Source organism: Antennarius striatus, chromosome 19 (genome assembly GCF_040054535.1).
Source record: "Antennarius striatus isolate MH-2024 chromosome 19, ASM4005453v1, whole genome shotgun sequence".
Taxonomy (NCBI): domain Eukaryota; kingdom Metazoa; phylum Chordata; class Actinopteri; order Lophiiformes; family Antennariidae; genus Antennarius; species Antennarius striatus.
The window spans coordinates 12,245,238-12,265,426 of record NC_090794.1 but is presented as its reverse complement, the minus strand read 5'-3'; the positions used below and the strand labels follow the sequence as shown (position 1 = coordinate 12,265,426).

The following is a 20,189-nucleotide window of genomic DNA, read 5'->3' as shown; positions in this document are numbered from 1 at the left end:
ACAAATCATTTGATTGTGTGACGCACGATATTGGATGTGACATAATCCTTGAATAGTGATAAGAGCACTGGGTCTGAAGGATGTAGTACATCTCTCACAACAGATGAAAATAATAATATCACATACCCTATATTGCCAAATGTATTTATTCAACTATCTGAATCATATAATTCAGGGTCACTTCCATGGTCACTACTTGTACAAATATTTGTCAAAGAAAGGATTGCTGTCAGCGGCTCAGTGAAGGGCACCAGTGCAATAAGTCCAGCGGTGAAATTTCCCTGCTAAATATTCCACAAGCATATTTAGCCTTACATCGACAACCACAATGCAAAGCGTGAGATGCAGTGGTGTAAAGCACTCCGCCACTGGACTCAAGTGTCAGGTTCAAGCAACCTAAATCATTTAAAACACAGACACAAAAAGGAGAAGACAACAGTTTATATTTTTTACTCGCGAGGAGAACGGACAGAGATGTGCTCGGTTACAGAGCACATCTCTGTCCGTTCTCAACATGTCTCTGCCGAATCCTCTTCTTTATTCTCTTGGGGCGTTCTCTGTTTACATTATTTTTATAAGGGATGGGGGGCAGAAAAACAACCGTAATACTCTGTTATGGCACGATGCCATAAGAGAGTTAATAATTCTTCTTTTTATGGCATCCTCTCCTTTAAAGACAACAACCACGCACATTACTGACTAGCAGTCCAGAGGTCACGCCCTGCTCAAGGTAACTCTACTATCACTCCGGTGTTCCCCTTGCTGATGTTGTCTTTCTAAAAAATAACTCAATACATAGCAAGACACTTACACACAGATATGAACATTTATATGGTCATGCTATGTAGTACAAAGAATAAAGTAATATAAAAGAGTAAATATGAGATAACCTACTGTATATACATTATTCTAACATCAAGAACAGTGTTTGTCTATCTGAAGAATCAGTCTGGTTTTGGATGTTTCCAGAAGAATGGTGCTTGTCTAACTGCAATATGCCAAATGTAAAGTCTGGAACAACACTTTCAAGGGCATTCTTGAAACAAATCACAGGCCAGAATCCATCCAGAAAAGTAGAAGCAGCAGATCTGGGACTCAACTCTCTGAATTCAACAGCGAGCCGGTTTCGCTCTAGCCATCATGGAAAGATCAAATAGATCAGTGAGTTCTGGGGAGGCTTCATGTGACATGTACATCGAGGTTCATGTGACAGTGTAAATAAGACTGTGCCCTTCATAGTCTTCTTTACACTGCAGAGCATAGTAAATCTAATCGTAGTTTTTGTTTAACAGAGACAACGCTGACCCAGAAAAAAAACACATCCATTCCAATCAATACCACGTGTAAACATCAGAAGGTATTCCATGAAGTGGGGTTCACAAACTATAACTTTTATTATTTATTGATGAACTAAAAGTTGATGAACCCTGAGCAGAAGGTTCCAAAACAGCTGAATGTATTGTGACTTAATTAAATTCCAGCCAAAAGATCACAAATGCACAACAATGTCTGCCCTTTTAATAAAGTTATTTAATCACTCCTTGGGACACACATCAGATATGCAGGCGAGGTGGGCCCCTCAGTGCAGGTTCCTTTTCTACCTTGACCCGCCCACTTCAATCGGTGATTGGCTTGATATGGAAACAGTCCGATGGTCGGAGTATTTTATAATCCAGCCCCGATAGGATCAAGCCACCTTTGACTTTGACTTGGTCTTTGCTGAGCCATGACTATCCTAACGGCCCTGACGCCCGTTCTGCTGGTGGTTCTGTGTTTGGTCATAGGCTTCATGCTGGTGAAAACACAGGAAGCCAAGACCATCAAGTCTTCACCGGGGAAATCTCAAGACCTTGGACCGATGACGCAGCAGGACTCTAGGGATGATCCAGAAACTTCACCAGGAGTGGATGGTGAGAGCTTTATTGTTTGTGTTTGGGGCCACACTGGACATTGAAGACGCACCTTCAATGAATGGCCTTTTTAAAAGCTTTTTTCATATAAAAGGCACACTTGATTATAAGGCACACTGTCGGTTTTTGAGAAAATTAAAGGCTTTTAGGTGCTTCTTATAGTGTGGAAAATACTCAACTTCCTTTTTGGCTGTCCAGGAACAAATTTATCAAAGACCAAGCATGATTTAAAAACAGATTTGGAAGATGTTAACTCATTTTAAACGATATGCGCAATTTTACACATTTTACTTTGTCTCTCAAAGTAAAATTGTAGTTAATTAGTGTGAATTTAGTTGACATGTATGAAATGAACTATTTTCCATATAATTTAAAGTCACTAACTCGCCTCCATTGTATGTTTTTGATGGTGAAAGGAATGCAGAGAACTCAGAAGGAATCCATGCAGGCATGAGGTAAAAATGCAAACTCTGCATTAGAACACGCTTCTCAAGTGGATTTAAATCCAGGACTGTCTTGAGACAATAACAGGCCTTTTTAAACCTTTATTTTCTTCCTTTCTTTCAGACAGTGAAGGCAATGATCGGTGGAAAACACCAGAGAGAGAGAAAGACAGAGAGAGAGAGAGAGAGAGAAAGACAGAGAGAGAGAGAGAGAAAATTATCTATAATGTATCGGACTGTTTAACAGTTAACTAGTTGGGAAGAATCAGACGCTCACAGCACAGGGAAAATCAATAGAGAAACACCAATGGCATGATCACAGGAAAGGGAATGACAGCAGCACTTGACTGCAAAGTAGAACAGAAGATAAAGGCAAAATCTCACTACTTACTCTCTGATCTGCTTTGTGTTTACTATCATTTTAGAGGACTGTGATTACACAGATAGCATTGAAGACGAAGAAGACCATCCACAGGTTCCCTACTCACAACCATGTTACCCTGAGGACGTGATGCTGAAGAGATCCAGAGATTTTTACACTCTGTTGAACCAGCGAAGGACTATTCGATTCATCAGTTCAAAGCCTGTGCCAAGAGAAATCATTGATAATATCATCCGCACTGCAGGCATGTGAAGATCAAATTTATCATTATTTATCTTTTATATACTGGTCTAGCATTTCTCCCAGTCCGCCTCCTTTTTTGTCCGGACAGGTACGGCCCCTAGTGGAGCACACACAGAGCCCTGGACGTTTGTTGTAGTGTCAGATGCAGCAGTAAAGCACCAAATTAGAGAGATAGTGGAAAAAGAAGAGATGATCAACTACCAGCAGAGGATGGGGTACAAGTGGGTCAAAGATTTATCAAAACTTCGGTGAGCATTCATATTTGGCTCATCAGTGTATTTCTACTGAATCATTTAACTTCTGTGACACCATTAAATGAGAAACACCTTTATCCTAAATAAGGGAGAACACAGTAACTATGTCACCATCTTATCCTTCAGTACCAACTGGATCAAACAGTACTTGGATGACGCTCCATACTTGATCCTCATCTTCAGACAGACATATGGGATTCTACCAAACGGCCAAAAGAAGACACACTACTACAGTGAAATCAGTATTTCCATATCCTGTGGGATACTTTTGGCTGCACTGCAGGTAAAGGCTTGTTCAGATATGAGTTGATCCATATTGTGGTAGGACGATTTTTTTTTTTTGACCAGGAATATGCCAGATCTGGTGAAAAAAATCTACTTTTTGTGTTTGTCTCATGTATTTTCTTCGTGTTCATTTACTTATCAGAATGTGGGACTGGTTACTGTCACATCCACGCCTCTAAACTGTGGACTGCAGCTCAGGCTCCTCCTTAAACGACCAGCTAATGAGAAACTGGTGATGCTGCTTCCCTTGGGTTACCCTGCTTCAGATGCCACAGTGCCAGACTTAAAACGCAAGCCTCTGGAAGATATGATGGTGTATATTTGAAAAATGTAAAATGTAACTGTATTCTTCATCTCCTTCTCTTGCTGAACTCGAAAATCATCTAGATATGAGCCTAGTGTGTTGTCAAAAGGTTTTAACCGTGCCTGTATTATTTATAGCTAAAGATGCTGTACATTACACTTTCTCCAGCAGAACTACTATGCGTCTGTGAAAACTGAACAATTAATAATAATTTCCTTGATCACTTAATAAACATTTTTATGTTGGAACCAGGTGTAGTTAGGTAGTGATGTCCGAATGGCATCTGATGGGGCTTCGAACCGTTTGGAAACAGTTTCATAACTCGGCGCCCTCCTTGGCAGGGTGTCTGTACTGCAGCCACACGACGATGAGCCCAGAAAACAGCGCTTTGACATTTCCTATATTGCGTATATCTTCTGAATAAAAAAAGAATGTAATATAATTCAATGTGTTAATCCTTGCTTGTTATATCTTAACCTTATATCAAATTGATTTATGGTTATAGATCCTTGCAGGGTTCTATCTGTCTATATATCTATCTGTCTGTCTATCCATGTAATAAAAATATGTACATATATGTTTATGTACTTGATTTACAAGAGTATTAGGGCTATTAGAAAAAAGTTCTATGTTGTAAAATAAAAGTCGGAATTCCGAGACGTCATCACAGCAGCACCATCGGCACCGTCTGTAATACCTCATCATTGACGACGTGTCAAAGTTAACACTTCGTTTTTTTTTTACTGTGCGAGCAAAAGAACTTGAAAATAAGTTTCTTAGAAATCAAAATACAGGAAACGGCGACATTAGTTCTAAATGTTCTCAAACGTGAAATCTCTTTCTGGTTGGTTCCATTGCAAACCAACTGGACAGTTTACCGCGCTGTTTCATCCATTTTAACACATCTGGGACCGGCCGGTGTTTCGAATCCTCGCCCACTGATCCGAACCACTAAAGTAGTTCTCCCGGTGAATGAATCGCTAGTGTTTCACTTGGTGAACGAAGCACTTCAGTGTTTCAAATGTGAATGAAGCGCTTGAGTGGTTTGAACGTCATCAGTCACGTGGTCACTGCTCCTACATCCTGGCCGGTAGGGGTCAGTCGCGTACCACAAACGCTTTGAATCATCCGTAGAAAAAGAAGACCGACAACATTGCGCATGCGTACACCACGTACACCGAGGATCAGCTCTGTCTCGGCCGACTGCTAGCTGACTTGCTAACTGTCTGTCAAGTCGCACACATTGGGTTTGAGGAGGGAAGCGCGGCGGTGGAGAAGAAGGGCGACCCAAACGCCGCTAAAAAATGGCCGGACAACAGTTCCAGTACGATGACAGCGGCAATACCTTTTTCTATTTCCTAACGTCCTTCGTCGGACTTATTGTGATCCCAGCCACATATTACCTCTGGCCACGGGATCAGAATGCTGGTAAGGCCCAATGTCTAGTTCATTGCTAACTTGGCTAACTCCAACCACAGCTAGTGTACCGTTAAGAGTTCAGCCAGCAGTTCGTCCTATAAATGCTCTCACGTTGACAATCTGCTGTGTTATCGTACAAATAGTGTTGCATCCCACGTCTGCGCCGGCTGGCCAAGCGTTAGACTATTACACCACACAGATTGGTTGTTTACGTTTGGTCACTAAGTGAATTTCAGACAGCATTACCGATGACCAGCCGCTGTCTGCCATCCATCTCCTCATATCGATTAGGAGCTGCCTCCTGTGGGTAAACGTGAAGTTAACTGGTGGAGACTGAAGATCAAACTTCAGCAGCTGCAGCAGCTAGCGTCACCCTTCCAGCCTCAGCTCACTCCCGTGTGTCGTTCATCTGAAATGTGTTTAGATTGTAGGACAACAACAGACTGTATCAACCAAGGGTTGTGTAACAGGATAATAAACTTTACTCAGCTGGAACTAGTAAGAAAAGGTCAGTGTCGAGTCATCATGAATTGGAAATATGTTTGTAAGAGTTGTGAAATTGATTTGTGAGTTAGATCTTCTTCGCCCTGTGCCTTCTGCTTGGTTAAATGACGTTCTTCTTTAGATTAACTTCAGACAGCAGTGGCATTATCAGGACTAGTTTTGCATTGTTGGAGGGTCCCAGCATGTTTGTGATGTTGTCTTTGTCCATCCTCTTTCCAGAACAACTGCGTCTGAAGAGCTTGCGGAGGGTACATGGCCGCTGTCTGTGGTACCGGCTCAGGCTGATGAAGTCACAGCAGAGCATCGTCCCAACACTAAAGTAAGTCAGGTGGTATGGATTTGGATTTGTAGAGTTTGTTATAAAAACAAACACTGTCTACTTCTGAAATTTTTACTGTTATACATAAAAACATACAAGTACACCTTAAAAGTCAAAGAGATCAGACTTTAATGGTTTGGACATGTCCAGGAGGAGAGATCATGAGTATTTTGGTAAAAGGGTGTTGAGGATGGAGCTACCAGGCAAGAGGACAAGATAAAGACCAAAGAGAAGGTGGATGGATGTAGTGGAGACGACATGAGGGCATTTGGTGTGATAGGATGAAGAAGATGGGCTGACATGGAAAGGACAACATGCTGTGGCTATCTCTAATGGGACAAGCAAAAAAAAAAAGAAAACAGCATTTAATTAATTAAACTGCAGCATGCATTTCTTTTGTTGTTAATTTGTGAATTCCCTCAACAGTTTTCACTGAGAAGGTTTTTGTGTCCGCTAACAAACAGCTGATCAATTTGTGTGTATTTGCAGCTAGAGAGAAAAGTTTTTTACCAGTTGATATGTAAAGAAGAACCTTGCTTTCAATGACGTAGACCAACTTGAGTTCATCTCTGTGGTGTGTTTGCGTTGGGTAGTTTTTTTGGACAAGTTTGGCTTACATTGGTTTATTTTGTAAACCTGTCAGTCGAGTGTGCATTTGGTGTAAATATTGTGACGCACTGTTTAACATTTGTCTTAATGCCATCCTCTTTTCTCAGGGGTGTTTATTCATTCTGTGTGTGGGTGTGTGTGTGTGTGTGTGTGTGTGTGTGTGTGTGTGTGTGTGTGTGTGTGTCGGTGGGAGGGGGTTAATGGAAAGATTAGTGTTCAAGTACTGATTGGTGCCTCGATTTGCCTTTTTTCTGTTGCAGTGTTGATGTTTCTTTTAATTTGCTCACATTGTCATCACATTTTTTCTTTGTACTCTTCAGTGATCAGACCTACATCCGATTTTTCTCTTCACAATCCCTAATTTGTATGATTTAATTTGTGTGTGAATGGAATGTTAAGCGGATTGAAAAATATCAGCTAATCTATCAAAATCTTGGTTTTTGTATTTTTTCTTGACAACTGCAGCTTATTATAAGAATCCAGCATGTATTTTTCTGGTCCAGCCATTCAGCCAACTTGGATGAGTGATATGTTGTCATGACAACAGATGGTGCAGTGTAGGACACAGGGTTTTGTGATTGTCATGGAAACAAGTTTAAATTCCATACCTAAGTACCAAATAACAGTAGTGTTGGAACCTGTCCTGTCTGTCTGCGCGTAATCAGCCAATTAAAATAAAGCTTTCTGTAGTTTGTGAAATTAGGGAAAAGTTTTTGTAACTTTGAATGCATTAAAATGCTGAACGCAAGTTTACATTATAGCTCTGATGGGCCTCACAGGATAAATCAAATCCAGATAGCTTTAGCAATAGAATGCCAGTGTGAGAAAATGTCAGATGCTGAATGACCTGATGTTGTTTCTACAACAAAGATATTTGTGTGTGAAATTTTATCCTTATTTTTGCATTGGCATTTCCAGGAAAGCAGCCTTATTATTTGGCTGGGCTGTGTTCCTGCTGCTAGCGTACAAGGTGTCCAAACTGGACCGAGAGTACCAGGAGTATAACCCATATGAAGTCCTCAGCTTGGACCCGGTAAAGATTTGCAAATATATTAAATATTTTTTTTATTTTACAGTGGCTCCTCAATGTCATAAGGAGTTGCTTTAAGTATTTCTCTCTTTTCAGGGTGCATCACTGCCAGAAATCAAGAAGCAATACCGTGTGCTATCTCTCAAGTACCACCCTGACAAAGGTGGTGATGAGGCCACATTCATGAGAATTGCCAAAGCTTATGCTGCGTAAGTGTCAATCAGGAATTGGCTTTGTGTGCAAGACTGCATTTACATAATCGATAAACAGATGAATCAATTTGAGTCGATTGGTTCATCGACATTTTTTGTCTCTTTCCACAGCTTGACGAATGAACAGTCAAGACAAAACTGGGAAATATACGGTAACCCAGATGGCCCGGGAGGTGAGAGGAGCTCCCCTAACTCACACAGCATGCATTTATATTTTTGTCTGTTGACACTCCGTCTGTACCTCATCCTGGTGACTCAGTCCCGATATCATGTGTGTGTGGCAGATGAAACTCATTCTTTTCATTCATTTCAACAAGAGCTGGCCACCAGAGCCAAGGATGAGAACCCATCAATTAAAAGCAATATTTTTAATGTAGATTTTGGCTCTTCCAATGAATTATTTGATTTGAATGCAGATAATTAAAAGAAACACTCTTGAGCATTTAGAATAAATGTGTGATGAAATTCATTTACCACTAGGCCACATGCTGCTTCAGTAGATAAAGAAATATTTTTAACATGTTTTCCCATTTCCTCTGTTGTCTTCCCATTCAGCAACCAGCTTTGGCATCGCTCTGCCTGCCTGGATTGTTGACCAGAAGAACTCGATGCTGGTACACATTCATTAATTATGTCATAGCAGTTTGAACGGGTGAATCTAGATTCGGTTGTATGAAATTTATCGTAGTTGACTAGAAAGAATGAGCAAAGTCTTCCAAAAATCCAAGACCAAATTTGACATGGTGAATGTGAAGAAGCTTATATTTTAATCGGGTAAAACTTGTGGCTTCCAGGGTGCATCGGTAAGAATGCACTGAATGTTTCTTCACTCAGGTATTGAACAATATACAGTATGTGACTGTGTAACAGAGAAAAAAATTAAAATAATTGGACTATCTATAAGAATGTTCAGCTTGTAACAAATGCTACACATATTCAGTGCATGAGGTACTTATACATATAAATTTCCTAGTTTTGGAGCAATAAAGTATATCTTATATTCGCACACAGTGCACAAAACATACAATGAAAAATAGTGAAGCATCAAATGATCATTCCCATGCCTCACTGTAGTACAAAGTTTGTTTGAAGGCTGTATTTGTGTGTTAAGAACATATTTCTTTTTCAAAAGCATTATCAAATAGTCATAAGACGGACGTGAATTCTGTGCTGACAAACAACATAAACATTCATGTCTGATCAACCTGTTAAATCCAGGGTGACATGTTTAATCTCTAGTAACAATGACCAAAGTATTCCTAAGGAAACATGCAGGAAATATGAATATAAAAAACTGTTTCATCATAGACATTACAGTCACACTGTTGTTTGCCAACATCTTGAAGCAGTGGGTTTTGGGTTTTGTTATCACCGGAGGAATATTAACCTAGCACACAAACTCCTACAGTACTGTAAGTGTTTATTACATCCTGCGAAGCAGTGATGTATTGTAATTGTCAGTGTTTGTGTGTTCGTCCGTCCACCAAATATCTATACAACCGTTGCAGATAGAAAGATGAATTATATAGCACATTACTCGGGCGGCAAACGGGATGAAAATGAGATGATGACCTTGACCTTGATAAAACTAGGTCATGATCAAATTTATACTTTTGTACACTCAGGAACCGGATAAGATAGAAAGACTAGGGAGAAGGCCAGTGTGTGTAAGACCATAGATCAAAGATAGTGCTTTGATTTTACCCTGACTAGTTTTGATCTATGGTCATATATATTCTATCCTGGGCTACTTTTGCACATATCTCATGAACCTGATAAGATAGAAAGACAAAATGACAGGCGTTATATTCAGGGAGGCAAGGGGAAGAAAATTAGATCACAACCTTGATCTTGAAAAACTAGGTCGTCACATTTTCACTTTAATGCCTTTTTAGGTACGCATCTCTGAAACCTCATGACAAATAGAATGCACCAGTTACATGTTGGATCATGGGTCTTTTATTAAATGTCCCTGACCTATGAAAGTAGATCAGGGTAAAATTTTGAATTCAGGAGTGTCGCAGGATGTTGCAGTCTCTGACTGCCTCTGCATACATTTGAAGGCTTAACACCATTTGTTTTTGCTTTTCATCTGTAGGTGTTGTTGGTGTACGGCCTAGCCTTTATGGTCATTCTGCCTGTGGTTGTGGTAAGTCTACACAGTGACTAAAACCAGGCTCTGCAGTAACACACTTCTCTCTCTGAATTGCTCAGTTTGTTGCTCATTGTCATTTTTTGTTGTTGTTTCTTTTCGGGGGTTTGACTCTCGGTCATAGGGAACGTGGTGGTATCGCTCCATTCGATACAGTGGAGACCAGATCCTCATCAATACCACGCAGCTCTTCATGCATTTCATGTACAAGACACCCAATATGAACATGAAGCGTGAGTTTCCCACACCCACTGTCACACTCATGATGTGCTGCAGAACTGTGCTGTAAACTGTAGATGATAGAGGCTGTGTAAATGGGCTCTGGTAATGGTTCAGACATCAGTTCCTTTTGTAAACATTTAGTTTGGGTGTTAAAAAATTATTCCTGTTCAATTAACTTGTTTTCATGGTCAATTTCAAATAAATTGCTCAAAGGAATTGTTCTGCTATATTTTAAAATGCAGTGGCTATACCACAACTGAATCCATGTACTGTAGTTTTTCTTCTTAAGTACAGTGTTTTCCGCACTATTAGGCGCACTAGACTATAAGGAGCACCCTCAATAATGTGTTTGTTTTATAATTTATTTCATATAGAAGGCGCACGAGATTATAAGGCGCACACAATAAAAAATGAATAAAATGTATTTGATAAACTGCAGCGGCTGTAGTTGCGCAATCCGTCCACTAGATAGAGCCGCGCTGCTCAGGCAGTCATGATTGTGTTCATGACTTCCTGACTACCTTTGAATGGCCCCTGTTGTTATGTCAATAAGCCATTCTGAGCCTCATCAAGGAAACCTGATCACTTGATCACTTTGTCATCTTAGAAAGAAGTCAACACGCATATTAAAAAACCTGACATTAAAAACTGGTTAAATTCATTACGAGTGCAGTCAGTGCAAACAGAGCGGATTATTTCCTGATCTGAAGTTCGAAGCAGATATTTAAGCTCCGACGTTCGTCTTCGTTTATTAATTAAATATTGTTTCGATCGATCGGTTATCCAGTTGGAGGTGAGGTGCAGCTATTTACTACAATTTTTTAACTAGTTTTTAATGTCAGGCTGCTAATTTACTGGCAAATATGACGCTGTTTTACTCCTATAACTGACTTTAACGTCGGTGTCTCACTGCCGTGAATCTCACAGCACGTCGCTGCAGACAGAATACACAAGCCTGAATGCGCCCCTCCGCCGCCCGCCCAGAGCTATCAACTACATTTGTGAATCAATTGCAGTACAGTAGACACCTTTGTCTAGCAGTGACTCTGCTCTTGAAATTTCAGAAAAGGCTGGAAGCTCAGCTTTGAGGGTCTTTCATTCACCTTCATGCCAGTTTCTCCGTGTGTTTCCACAGACTAATAGAATGGACCCTCACTAGATTCCAGAGGACAGCACAATGGCATTTTTTAGACCAATTAAGTTTAAAGTGGGTTATTTCCAACGCCAAATAGTTAGGAAATACTGAGATCAGTCAGTCAGTCAAACTTTATTAATAGAATTGTTGAAAGTTCCATATGTTTTGCTACGTAATCACCGGTGCTCCAATAGTCTGCTCTACCGTCTGAGAGCAGCTCAGTCAGAGCCGGGACTTCGGTGACGGCACTTGACTACCGTTGTTAGGGGGCGTGGGCCCGAGTGCCTTGTGAGTGGGCTCCCCTGGTGGCGGAGTGCGGCATAACTGGCGGCCAAGACCGCCGGATTTTTTCAGCGATCATGTTTTTAACCAATGTGAATATGAATATGAATCCATATATAAGACGCACCGGGTTATAAGGCGCACTACGGGTTTATTTTAGGTAATTTTAGGCTTTTAGGTGCTCCTTATAGTGCGGAAAATACGGTATGTATTTAAAAATGTAAATGAAGGTTACTAGCCGATGAAATCAAGTTTAAAATTGACTGATTCTGGCATCAAAATTGAAAGATGTATTGTGGATTTGTATTTTGACTCCACTACTGAGTTTTACTTCCTTTTAACAACACTGGTTTGGAGTCCCACATTCGTGTTGTCTTAACTTGACTAATTCTAATTTTTCATGAATGCTGTCCTCCAGGTTTAGGAATGGTGTTGACGGCAGCTTTTGAGTTTGACCCTCGCAGCAATAAAGAGGCCACCATACGACCAACAGACAACATTGAAGTACCGCAGGTATTAACACTCATCAAAGCCGTGCGCTTGAGTTTGTTCAAGATGTGCAAACAGATCTGAATGTTTGTCAAAAAAATCATCGTCTTTCTTTCTTGCAGCTAATCCGGGAGTTGGGAAACATTAACGTGAAGAAGAAGGAGCCTCCGTTCTGCTATCCATACAGTTTGAAGGCCAGGGTCTTGGTGCTTGCTCACCTGGCACGTATGGATGTGTCAGAGGACCTGGAGGAAGGTAATTTTCCAAAAAGCTGCAGCAATATCAGAAACGTTAACTCTTTACCATCTGAGATGTTAGAAATAGTTTTCTAAGAGCGGTTTGATGAATGAAATTTTCGCTGTATTTCACTCAGCAAGAGTCAGTCAGCCTAAATGGTTCTGTCTCATAACTTTTTTGCAGTTCCAAAAATAGGAAATAAAACAGCTGCACAAGCTGCTTGGAGAGAATTTGAATTTGTGGTGCTTTTAATGTTAAAAGCATTTCTACAACAGATTAGATGTATTTAATCATTTTCCAAAGTTTTGTGACCTGTGACCTAATCAGAGATAAGAAAAAAAGTTTTTAAACATTTCAGCTGTTGTTTTCTTATAAATTTGGCTTAAAAAGATTAACTATTGAAATAATATAAAACGTTAGCTGTGAGGAAAGTTATTTGTGGTTTTGTTTCAGATCAGAGGTTTGTGGTGAAGAAGAGTCCAGCCCTCCTGCAGGAGATGATCAATGTGGGCTGTCAGCTTACCATGATGGCCAACAGCAGAGGAGGTACAAACACACTATTTAAAAGGAGTTATCTCTTTGAATAAATTGTCACAAGCTTCAACCCACATAACAACTTGGATAATTTTGTCCATTGTGTGTGGTGTCCTCTGCTGGCTGGCCTGATCCCAGGTTTCCATGCACCTCGCCTGGTAACCATAGAGAACTGCATGAAGCTGACCCAAATGATAGTACAGGGTCTGCAGGAGTCCAAGTCACCCCTGCTGCAGCTGCCCCACTTTGAGGAGGAGCACCTCCGCTACTGCATCTCTAAGAAGGTGACAACAGAGTGTTTGTACACACACATAGATGTTACGTTTCGTCCAGCGGTGGTTCAGTGGATCAGTTTAAGTTTCTTCTTCTCATCAGTATAAAGTTCGAAGCCTCCAGGACCTGGTGAGTCTCAAGGACTCTGACAGACGCAGTATGCTGCGTTTCTTGGGAGAGGAGAAGTATGACGAGGTCATGTCTGTGCTGGGCAGCTTCCCTCACATCACCATGGTTACCAAACTGCAGGGTTGGTGATAAAATACACACTTGCAAACACTTCTTTAGCCGCTATCTCACTGGTGACGTGTTGGAACACCTCCATGTGTCAGTCAAATGGAGCCATCTTTAATTTCTGTCACTTTATCAAAAGATGCTTAATTTAAGCAACATTATAGTTAGCACTCATGGAGTGTAGTTCATTTATAGCTAACCGATTAGATAAACAGTGAACTTAGAATGGCATAAACTTATCATCACAAGTTCAGGTTCTTTTTAAATGTACCACTTTATTCAAACAGTTTATATGAACTGCTAAACAGTTAAAAGAAAAAAAGCTGCATGGAAGCATTTAGGTATTAGTCTATGTGATACTTCAGGCTATTTAAAGTTCCTTTCGTTCTGGCCCTTGTGTTTGCAGTGCTTGATGATGAAGACAGCAATAACATCACAGCAGGCTCTATTGTTACAGTAACAGTGACCTTAACCAGAAAACGAATGGTGGTAAGGAATCATCGCATTTGATTTCAAGGCTGAAGTAGAAGCAGAAAACAGTTACGTGAAAGAGATTGATGTGAATGCAACAGGTGTTTGAGTTGTTTTCCCATGAACTACCACTAGATGGTGCTGCTGACCACATCTATTACTGATTAGCCATAATTAACTTACCTGTGTTTGCAGGAGGTATTTGAAAAGGAGCAGGAATCCACACCGTGTCCAACAGATGATGCAGCGGCTACAGAAGAAGCAGTAAGGATAAAATACATGCGAATCCAATCCAGTTCAGGAAATACAGTCACTTTATTTGTGTCAGATATAATCACGATTAAAAGTTACCTGGTTCAAGAAAGATATCACTTAATATTATTGTATGTGCTTGCAGCAAGGGGACACGAGTAAAACCAAAACAAAAGTGTGGCAGAACAAGAGTAAAGGGGCAAAGAAGACGGCCAAGTCCAAGAAGAAAAAATTAACCAAAAAGAAGGCGACACCAGCACCTGCCAAAGCCAAGCAGGCCAATGGCAACGTGGCAGGGAATGTAAGCGTCCAATAACAGCTCATTTACGTCAACTTCTTTTTGTCTTGCATAAAAAAACCCCCAAAACATGACAAACATTCATATTCAATGCTGATGTCACAGGAGGTCGCCGCATCCATAGTGCCAGCGGTGAAGGAGGATGAGGATGATGCCTCCGACAAGGGCAGCGAGTCAGATGACGGTGATGCTAACAAGGACTCTCCCAGCGAGAGAGACGAAGAAAGCGACAAGCAAAGCGACACAGAGGTGGACGAGATGGCCGGAGACGACGAAGAGGTTTGATAAACTCAGCTTGAATCATGCGTGAACAATGTGGCAAAAATATCCTAGTGTTAAGGATACTGGCGGTAACCCTGTTTGTACCTGAACCTAACTCCATCTTCCTCCCCACAACTCTCAGGAGTGGGAGGCATTGCAGCAGAGCATCCAGCGACGGGAGCGGGCGCTGCTCGAGACCAAGTCGAAGGTGACGCACCCTGTCTACAGTCTGTACTACCCCGAGGAGAAGCAGGAGTGGTGGTGGCTCTACATAGCAGACCGCCGGGATCAAACCCTCGTCTCCATGCCCTACCACGTCTGCACGCTAAAAGACACAGAGGAGGTGAGTTAACATCTATTGTTACGGGGTTTTGTTTTTTTTAAGAATTCTGTTTAATTCAGTTTTAATATCTTTCAGTTTTTGCTTTGTAATATAGTCAATACTTCACAGTAAACTGATTTTGAGGCTTTTTTGACTTGTATTATAGTCTGTCTGGAGAGGAAAGGTCTGAAGTCAAGAGTGACTGGTCTTATTTCCTGCACACCATAGCCCGACCTGCATCCTGTTGCTAGGCAACCTGTTTGCACTGGTTTGCTTGGTGGTCTGTGTACTTATGTGTGTGTGTGTGCTTTTTTGCACAATGTGCACCTCTGATCCTAGCATTCTCCAATAACAAGAAGGGTTGACAGCGAGGTAAAAGCTCAAAGAGTCTTGTGTAAATCTGCAGGACCAGCTGCCCCCGCTCTGAGGGAATGAGATGGCAAAGAGGTGACCCAGCAAGATAACGATCACTGTCTAGTAATCAATTAGTCTGTCACTACCACCGATCCTTCTGCGGTGAGACGGTAGCCCACACACTGTGTGTATGACGACCGTGTTATCCAGGACAGAGTGGCTGCTTTCATCGACATGACAGGGGCAGCAAATATCTGTGTTCACGTCTCATTCTGCACTCACACTCCGAATAATAATTAGCCTCGCTGCGCTTCTAATTAGATGTTTGGTGTGTGTAGTCGCACATCCTGAAGTAATGTTGGTCAACAGCCGGACCCGTTCATCATGTCATGTTTTGTTTGTAATTGTGTGTGTGTGTGTGTGTGTGTTGTTTTTCCCAGGTGGAGCTGAAGTTTCCAGCTCCTTCCAAAACAGGAAACTACCAATATTCTGTGATCCTCCGTTCTGATTCCTACTTGGGGCTGGACCAGATCAAACCACTCAAGGTAATGAGGGAGTTGTGTGTGTATTTGTGTGTGTCTTTGCAAAAGTGTGTGTATCTACTAGTCTATTTACAATCTGTGTCTCTCATAATTAGGTACAACAGTCTCTTTGCGATTGCTATTATACATAATGGCAGGGAGAGGAGAGAGTGGAGCGGTGAACGTTTCTCAGACAGATCATACCTCTGGAGAGCTTGATGAGTTCATGTGGGGATAGATAATGAACTCTGGCACCGCAGTCAATTTTAAAAAGCAGCTCGTGTTATAGAGCAGAGTTATAACCAAGCGCGCAAACACACAAACACACACACAACACAAAGAATGGATTTTACCTCAGTGTCTCTGGTCGGCACTCAGGGTTCCCTGTAGGTGTGTGTGTGTGTGTGTGTGTAGCTACAGTGCACCTAAGGTGTGATGTAGCTGCCAATTGGTTTAGAATGGAGTGATCACAATGTTATTGCTGGGTCTTAATTTGTCGTTTGCAGAGACACCGAAGCAGGACGATCGTTAAAAGTCCATCTCTGCTACTTTATAATCAGTGTTTTAGAACTGGCTTGATTTATTTCACTTAGGAATTCAGCCAGTTAATTAGATTAATTTAGAATTCCTGGACCCTGTCGTACATTAATTTTGCAATTAACATTTTCCTTGACTGCAATTTGGATTTAAAAACAGTTGAAATTAGTCATTCTTTCTTCTTTCTTGGCAATGAAACACCAGACTGGTGCTATACTGACCTTTGCAAATGAAGTAAGTCTGACATACTACTTATGTTCAACAATGACATTTGGATTTGTAAAAAATGAGATGTTTAATGGCAGTAAAATAATTCTTTAGTCTCTGTTTATCACTTGTTGAAATACCAATATATGTAGAAAAGAAAACAAATCTAAATGTCAGGCTGCCAGCTTTCAGATGAAACGACCGCCACCACCTGACATCTCAGTTGTTTCCATGTAGTTTGTGTTGTACTAGCAAAACGTATCTGCGGTATTTCATCACAGTACGGGATGTTGTGCTGAAATTTCAATCGTATATTAATGATCATCCGGCATGATATTGTTCTAAAAGACTCAGTTGTTGTTGATGAGATGAGATTGTTTTGCAACTTTCACAAATACTTCTCATCTGCTATTTCTGGGGGCCACAAGAGAACAGCAATATATCTGTAAGAAGCATTAGAGACACTGGAATTTGTATTTTTCTTTATAATATCAGTACATTTAGTGTAGTTGTGTAAAATGATGGATGATCCCTTGCAGAAGGTCAGTTTATTAACTGCATGAATCTTTTTATTTCCCAGCTGGAGGTCCACGAGGCTAAAGCCATGCTGGACAACCACCCACAGTGGGACATCCCCGACACGGAGGAGGAGGATGAGGAGCAGGAGGACAGCGACGGCATCGAGGAGAGCGAAGACGACGATGAGGATAACGACTGAGTGCCGAGACCCCCGCCTGATGGAAGAGCCACCCACCCACACCCGATCACAGGAGGAGGAGCAGCAAAGCTGTGCCTGTCACACACGCACGCACGCGCGCGCACACACACACACACACACACACACACACACACACACACACACACACACACACACACACAGCCCTCGTCCTCCAGTTTATCTTGACAGTGACATAGACTGTGATCCTGGCCTTTCCTCTTTTATATTGAACTCCTTCATTCACCTTCTGTTGCCGGTGGGGGGGTGTGGGGAGAGAATTCTGTGAATACTTACCCAGGTGTGTGTGAAACCATACGTGCATGTGAGAGTGTGTGTGTGGCACAATATGTGTGAGTAATGCGTGCGTGTGTGTATGTGTGTGTGCGTTTGTAATGTATGTGTTTGTACAGGTATGAAAGATTGACACACTGTGGACTGTAGGACCTATTATCTGGGCTCTTTTCTTCTATTCCTTTGGGGGGAGAGGGGAATGTATTACAGCTAATTCCATACAAAACACACAACCTCCTGTAATAAAACCTTTACATCACTGTCGCTCCTAATTTTCAGTCACTCAGTGCTGATGATTTCCACACAAATGATACGTTCTATTGTACACTGAAATCTGCAGAAGTGTGACCTTTAACCCCGTTTGTCAGCGATTGCATCTGAGTCAACATCTCACCTTTTGAACTCTGGGGCAGTGGTTGTTGTTGTTTTTTCGTCCGTCACGTCAGCCTGTCACTCGTATTTACTGCCTGATTGTTAAAGGGGATGATCTCCAGTCAGTTCCATCAATGATCTGCTGCTGCGGCCGTGTGATCCACATCCAGACCAGGCTGTTTGTCAGCTAAAAGCTCGAACGTCATATGAATTATGTCAATTATCTTTGAAAAATTACACAACATACAGTGTCAAGATTTGCTTGAATGAGCTTTTGAATTTGTTTCTTGGCCACATTTGACAATTGCAGTCACTCTTAGGGACTCAGAAACATTAGATGTATATATAATGTATACATGTGGCTTTTCAGAGGGGTGACTTCTCTTTATCCTTAGTTTTACAGTCGTAGCACATTCCAGTGTATACTCATCGTCCAAAAGGCCTTAACAATACAACTGACATACAACACTCGAGTCCTTGGGTGCCCGGCAACAACAGTTCCTGCTAGAGCAGAAAAACCTTTTGCTTCTCCTTTGGTTGAAAAAAACACACAAAAAACTCCACAGTGTTTCCTTTAGTTTCACTTTAGTTATTCTCTTGGTCTTGAATTACATATCACTAAGGTTTCCATGACAGAGCCTCTAGTACAACTGTCTGAAACTGGTCCGACAGTTGTACATGTTTGACTGTGGTAGAATGAATTTTCATGAGATCCCAACACGTGTCAAACAAAATGATGATGAAATGAACTTGAAATGAGAGGTCCTGCGCCCTCTCTACTGTCATTAAAATAGAACAAGTTTGTTAAACACGGCTGCTGTTACAGCTCGAAAACTCGTGTTGGATAGTAACATTTTTTTTTGCTAACCAGGAAACTTTTTATTTTTAAAAAACAAAAACAAAAAAAACAGGTTTGTGTTTTGTAGTTCTAGCAAATGTAACACAAGTTGTTTTTTTTCCCCAAACCATTGCTTTGACATCTGTCTGGCTCCAGAGCATCAAAACAAGTCCTTTTTTCCTTTAGCTCAAATAAATCAGAAATGTGGATTTTTTTTTTTAAATTCCCAATCCATATCAACCATGAATATTTACACTCAACTGTAGTTTTTTTTGTTGTTTTTTTTTAACAGTACCTGCTAGTGAATTATGTTAGCGTGGGCGAGACCGACATCTAATATCGAAGTGTGCTTTCCTGACCACAAACACAATACACTGTACCCTCCTGTAATGTCTGAGGCAGGTGTTTGCTTACAGGTAAAACTACCCTGAGTATTTAGCGCTCTGCAATAGAATGTAGCATCAGTGATTTCTGCTGTGTGGGGAAAAGAACTGCGGTTGAGGTTAAATGGGACAACATCTCTCCTGTGACGGAGCCAGTCAGGCTGGCTGGTTTGGACAAACTACCCAACGACTATCTGCCACTTTTGTTTACAAAGGAACTGTCATTGTATATGGAAAAAATATATTATTTGTATTTAAAATCATTTCAAATAAAAACTTTTAAATGAGATGTTTCCCTGATGTGCTGTCTTATAGCATTACAGCATTACAGCATTAAACTCTTCAGCCAAGCAGCTGAAGTTTTGACTCCAAATTACATTTCCTGCAGACAGATGAAGAAAACGGACTTTAAGGAAGGAGCAAGGAAACTAAACTCCAAAATTTGCTTGTAAAAGCATCGTTTGCTATAATATTTTCAGCAAAGCTGCTTAAAAGATGTCAAAGCAAAGTGGAGCTGGTCCCAGTCCCTGAACACATCATCATGTTAACGTCTGTGCAGCTTTCGACTCTATTACCCCATTTACTCTAATGAAATTTTTGTAAGCAAATGTATTTAATTACTTGCTTACCAGACATATCAGCGACGTTTTAAATGTGCATTACATTCAAATCAATGATCACAATCCAGATAATATAAAGAACTTAGTGTGTCTGAGATCTTCATTTTTTTTAAGACACTTCTGTCAGTGACATCTGTGGAATAGCGACGAAGAGTCACCAGGTGAAGCTGCTGGTCCTGAACTGTGGCTGACTGACAGATGGTTCGACAACTGGCCCAGGACCCTTTGAGACTGAGCCAACAGCAGGATTTGTGTGATGGCGGCTGGAGGCA

The 20,189-nt window shown here is 41.1% G+C and overlaps 2 protein-coding genes across 2 annotated transcripts; both read left to right on the top strand.

The window, feature by feature from the left end:
* Positions 1 to 1,036: 1,036 nt before the first annotated feature.
* On the top strand, positions 1,037 to 4,398 carry iyd (iodotyrosine deiodinase). Its single transcript, XM_068343223.1, has 5 exons — positions 1,037 to 1,910; positions 2,779 to 2,979; positions 3,067 to 3,226; positions 3,359 to 3,515; positions 3,660 to 4,398. Exons 1-5 carry the CDS (start codon positions 1,727 to 1,729, stop codon positions 3,840 to 3,842), a joined length of 885 nt encoding a protein of 294 aa, XP_068199324.1. The 5' UTR covers positions 1,037 to 1,726; the 3' UTR covers positions 3,843 to 4,398.
* A 614-nt stretch (positions 4,399 to 5,012) lies between these two features.
* Positions 5,013 to 19,592, top strand: sec63 (SEC63 homolog, protein translocation regulator). Its single transcript, XM_068343030.1, has 20 exons — positions 5,013 to 5,249; positions 5,964 to 6,063; positions 7,591 to 7,705; positions 7,799 to 7,911; positions 8,026 to 8,087; positions 8,470 to 8,528; positions 10,013 to 10,063; positions 10,191 to 10,299; positions 12,124 to 12,218; positions 12,317 to 12,449; positions 12,885 to 12,977; positions 13,104 to 13,249; positions 13,341 to 13,488; positions 13,879 to 13,961; positions 14,139 to 14,207; positions 14,341 to 14,496; positions 14,599 to 14,772; positions 14,897 to 15,097; positions 15,871 to 15,975; positions 17,276 to 19,592. The coding sequence occupies exons 1-20, from the start codon at positions 5,126 to 5,128 to the stop codon at positions 17,411 to 17,413; spliced, it is 2,274 nt and encodes a 757-aa protein (XP_068199131.1). The 5' UTR covers positions 5,013 to 5,125; the 3' UTR covers positions 17,414 to 19,592.
* Positions 19,593 to 20,189: the final 597 nt, after the last annotated feature.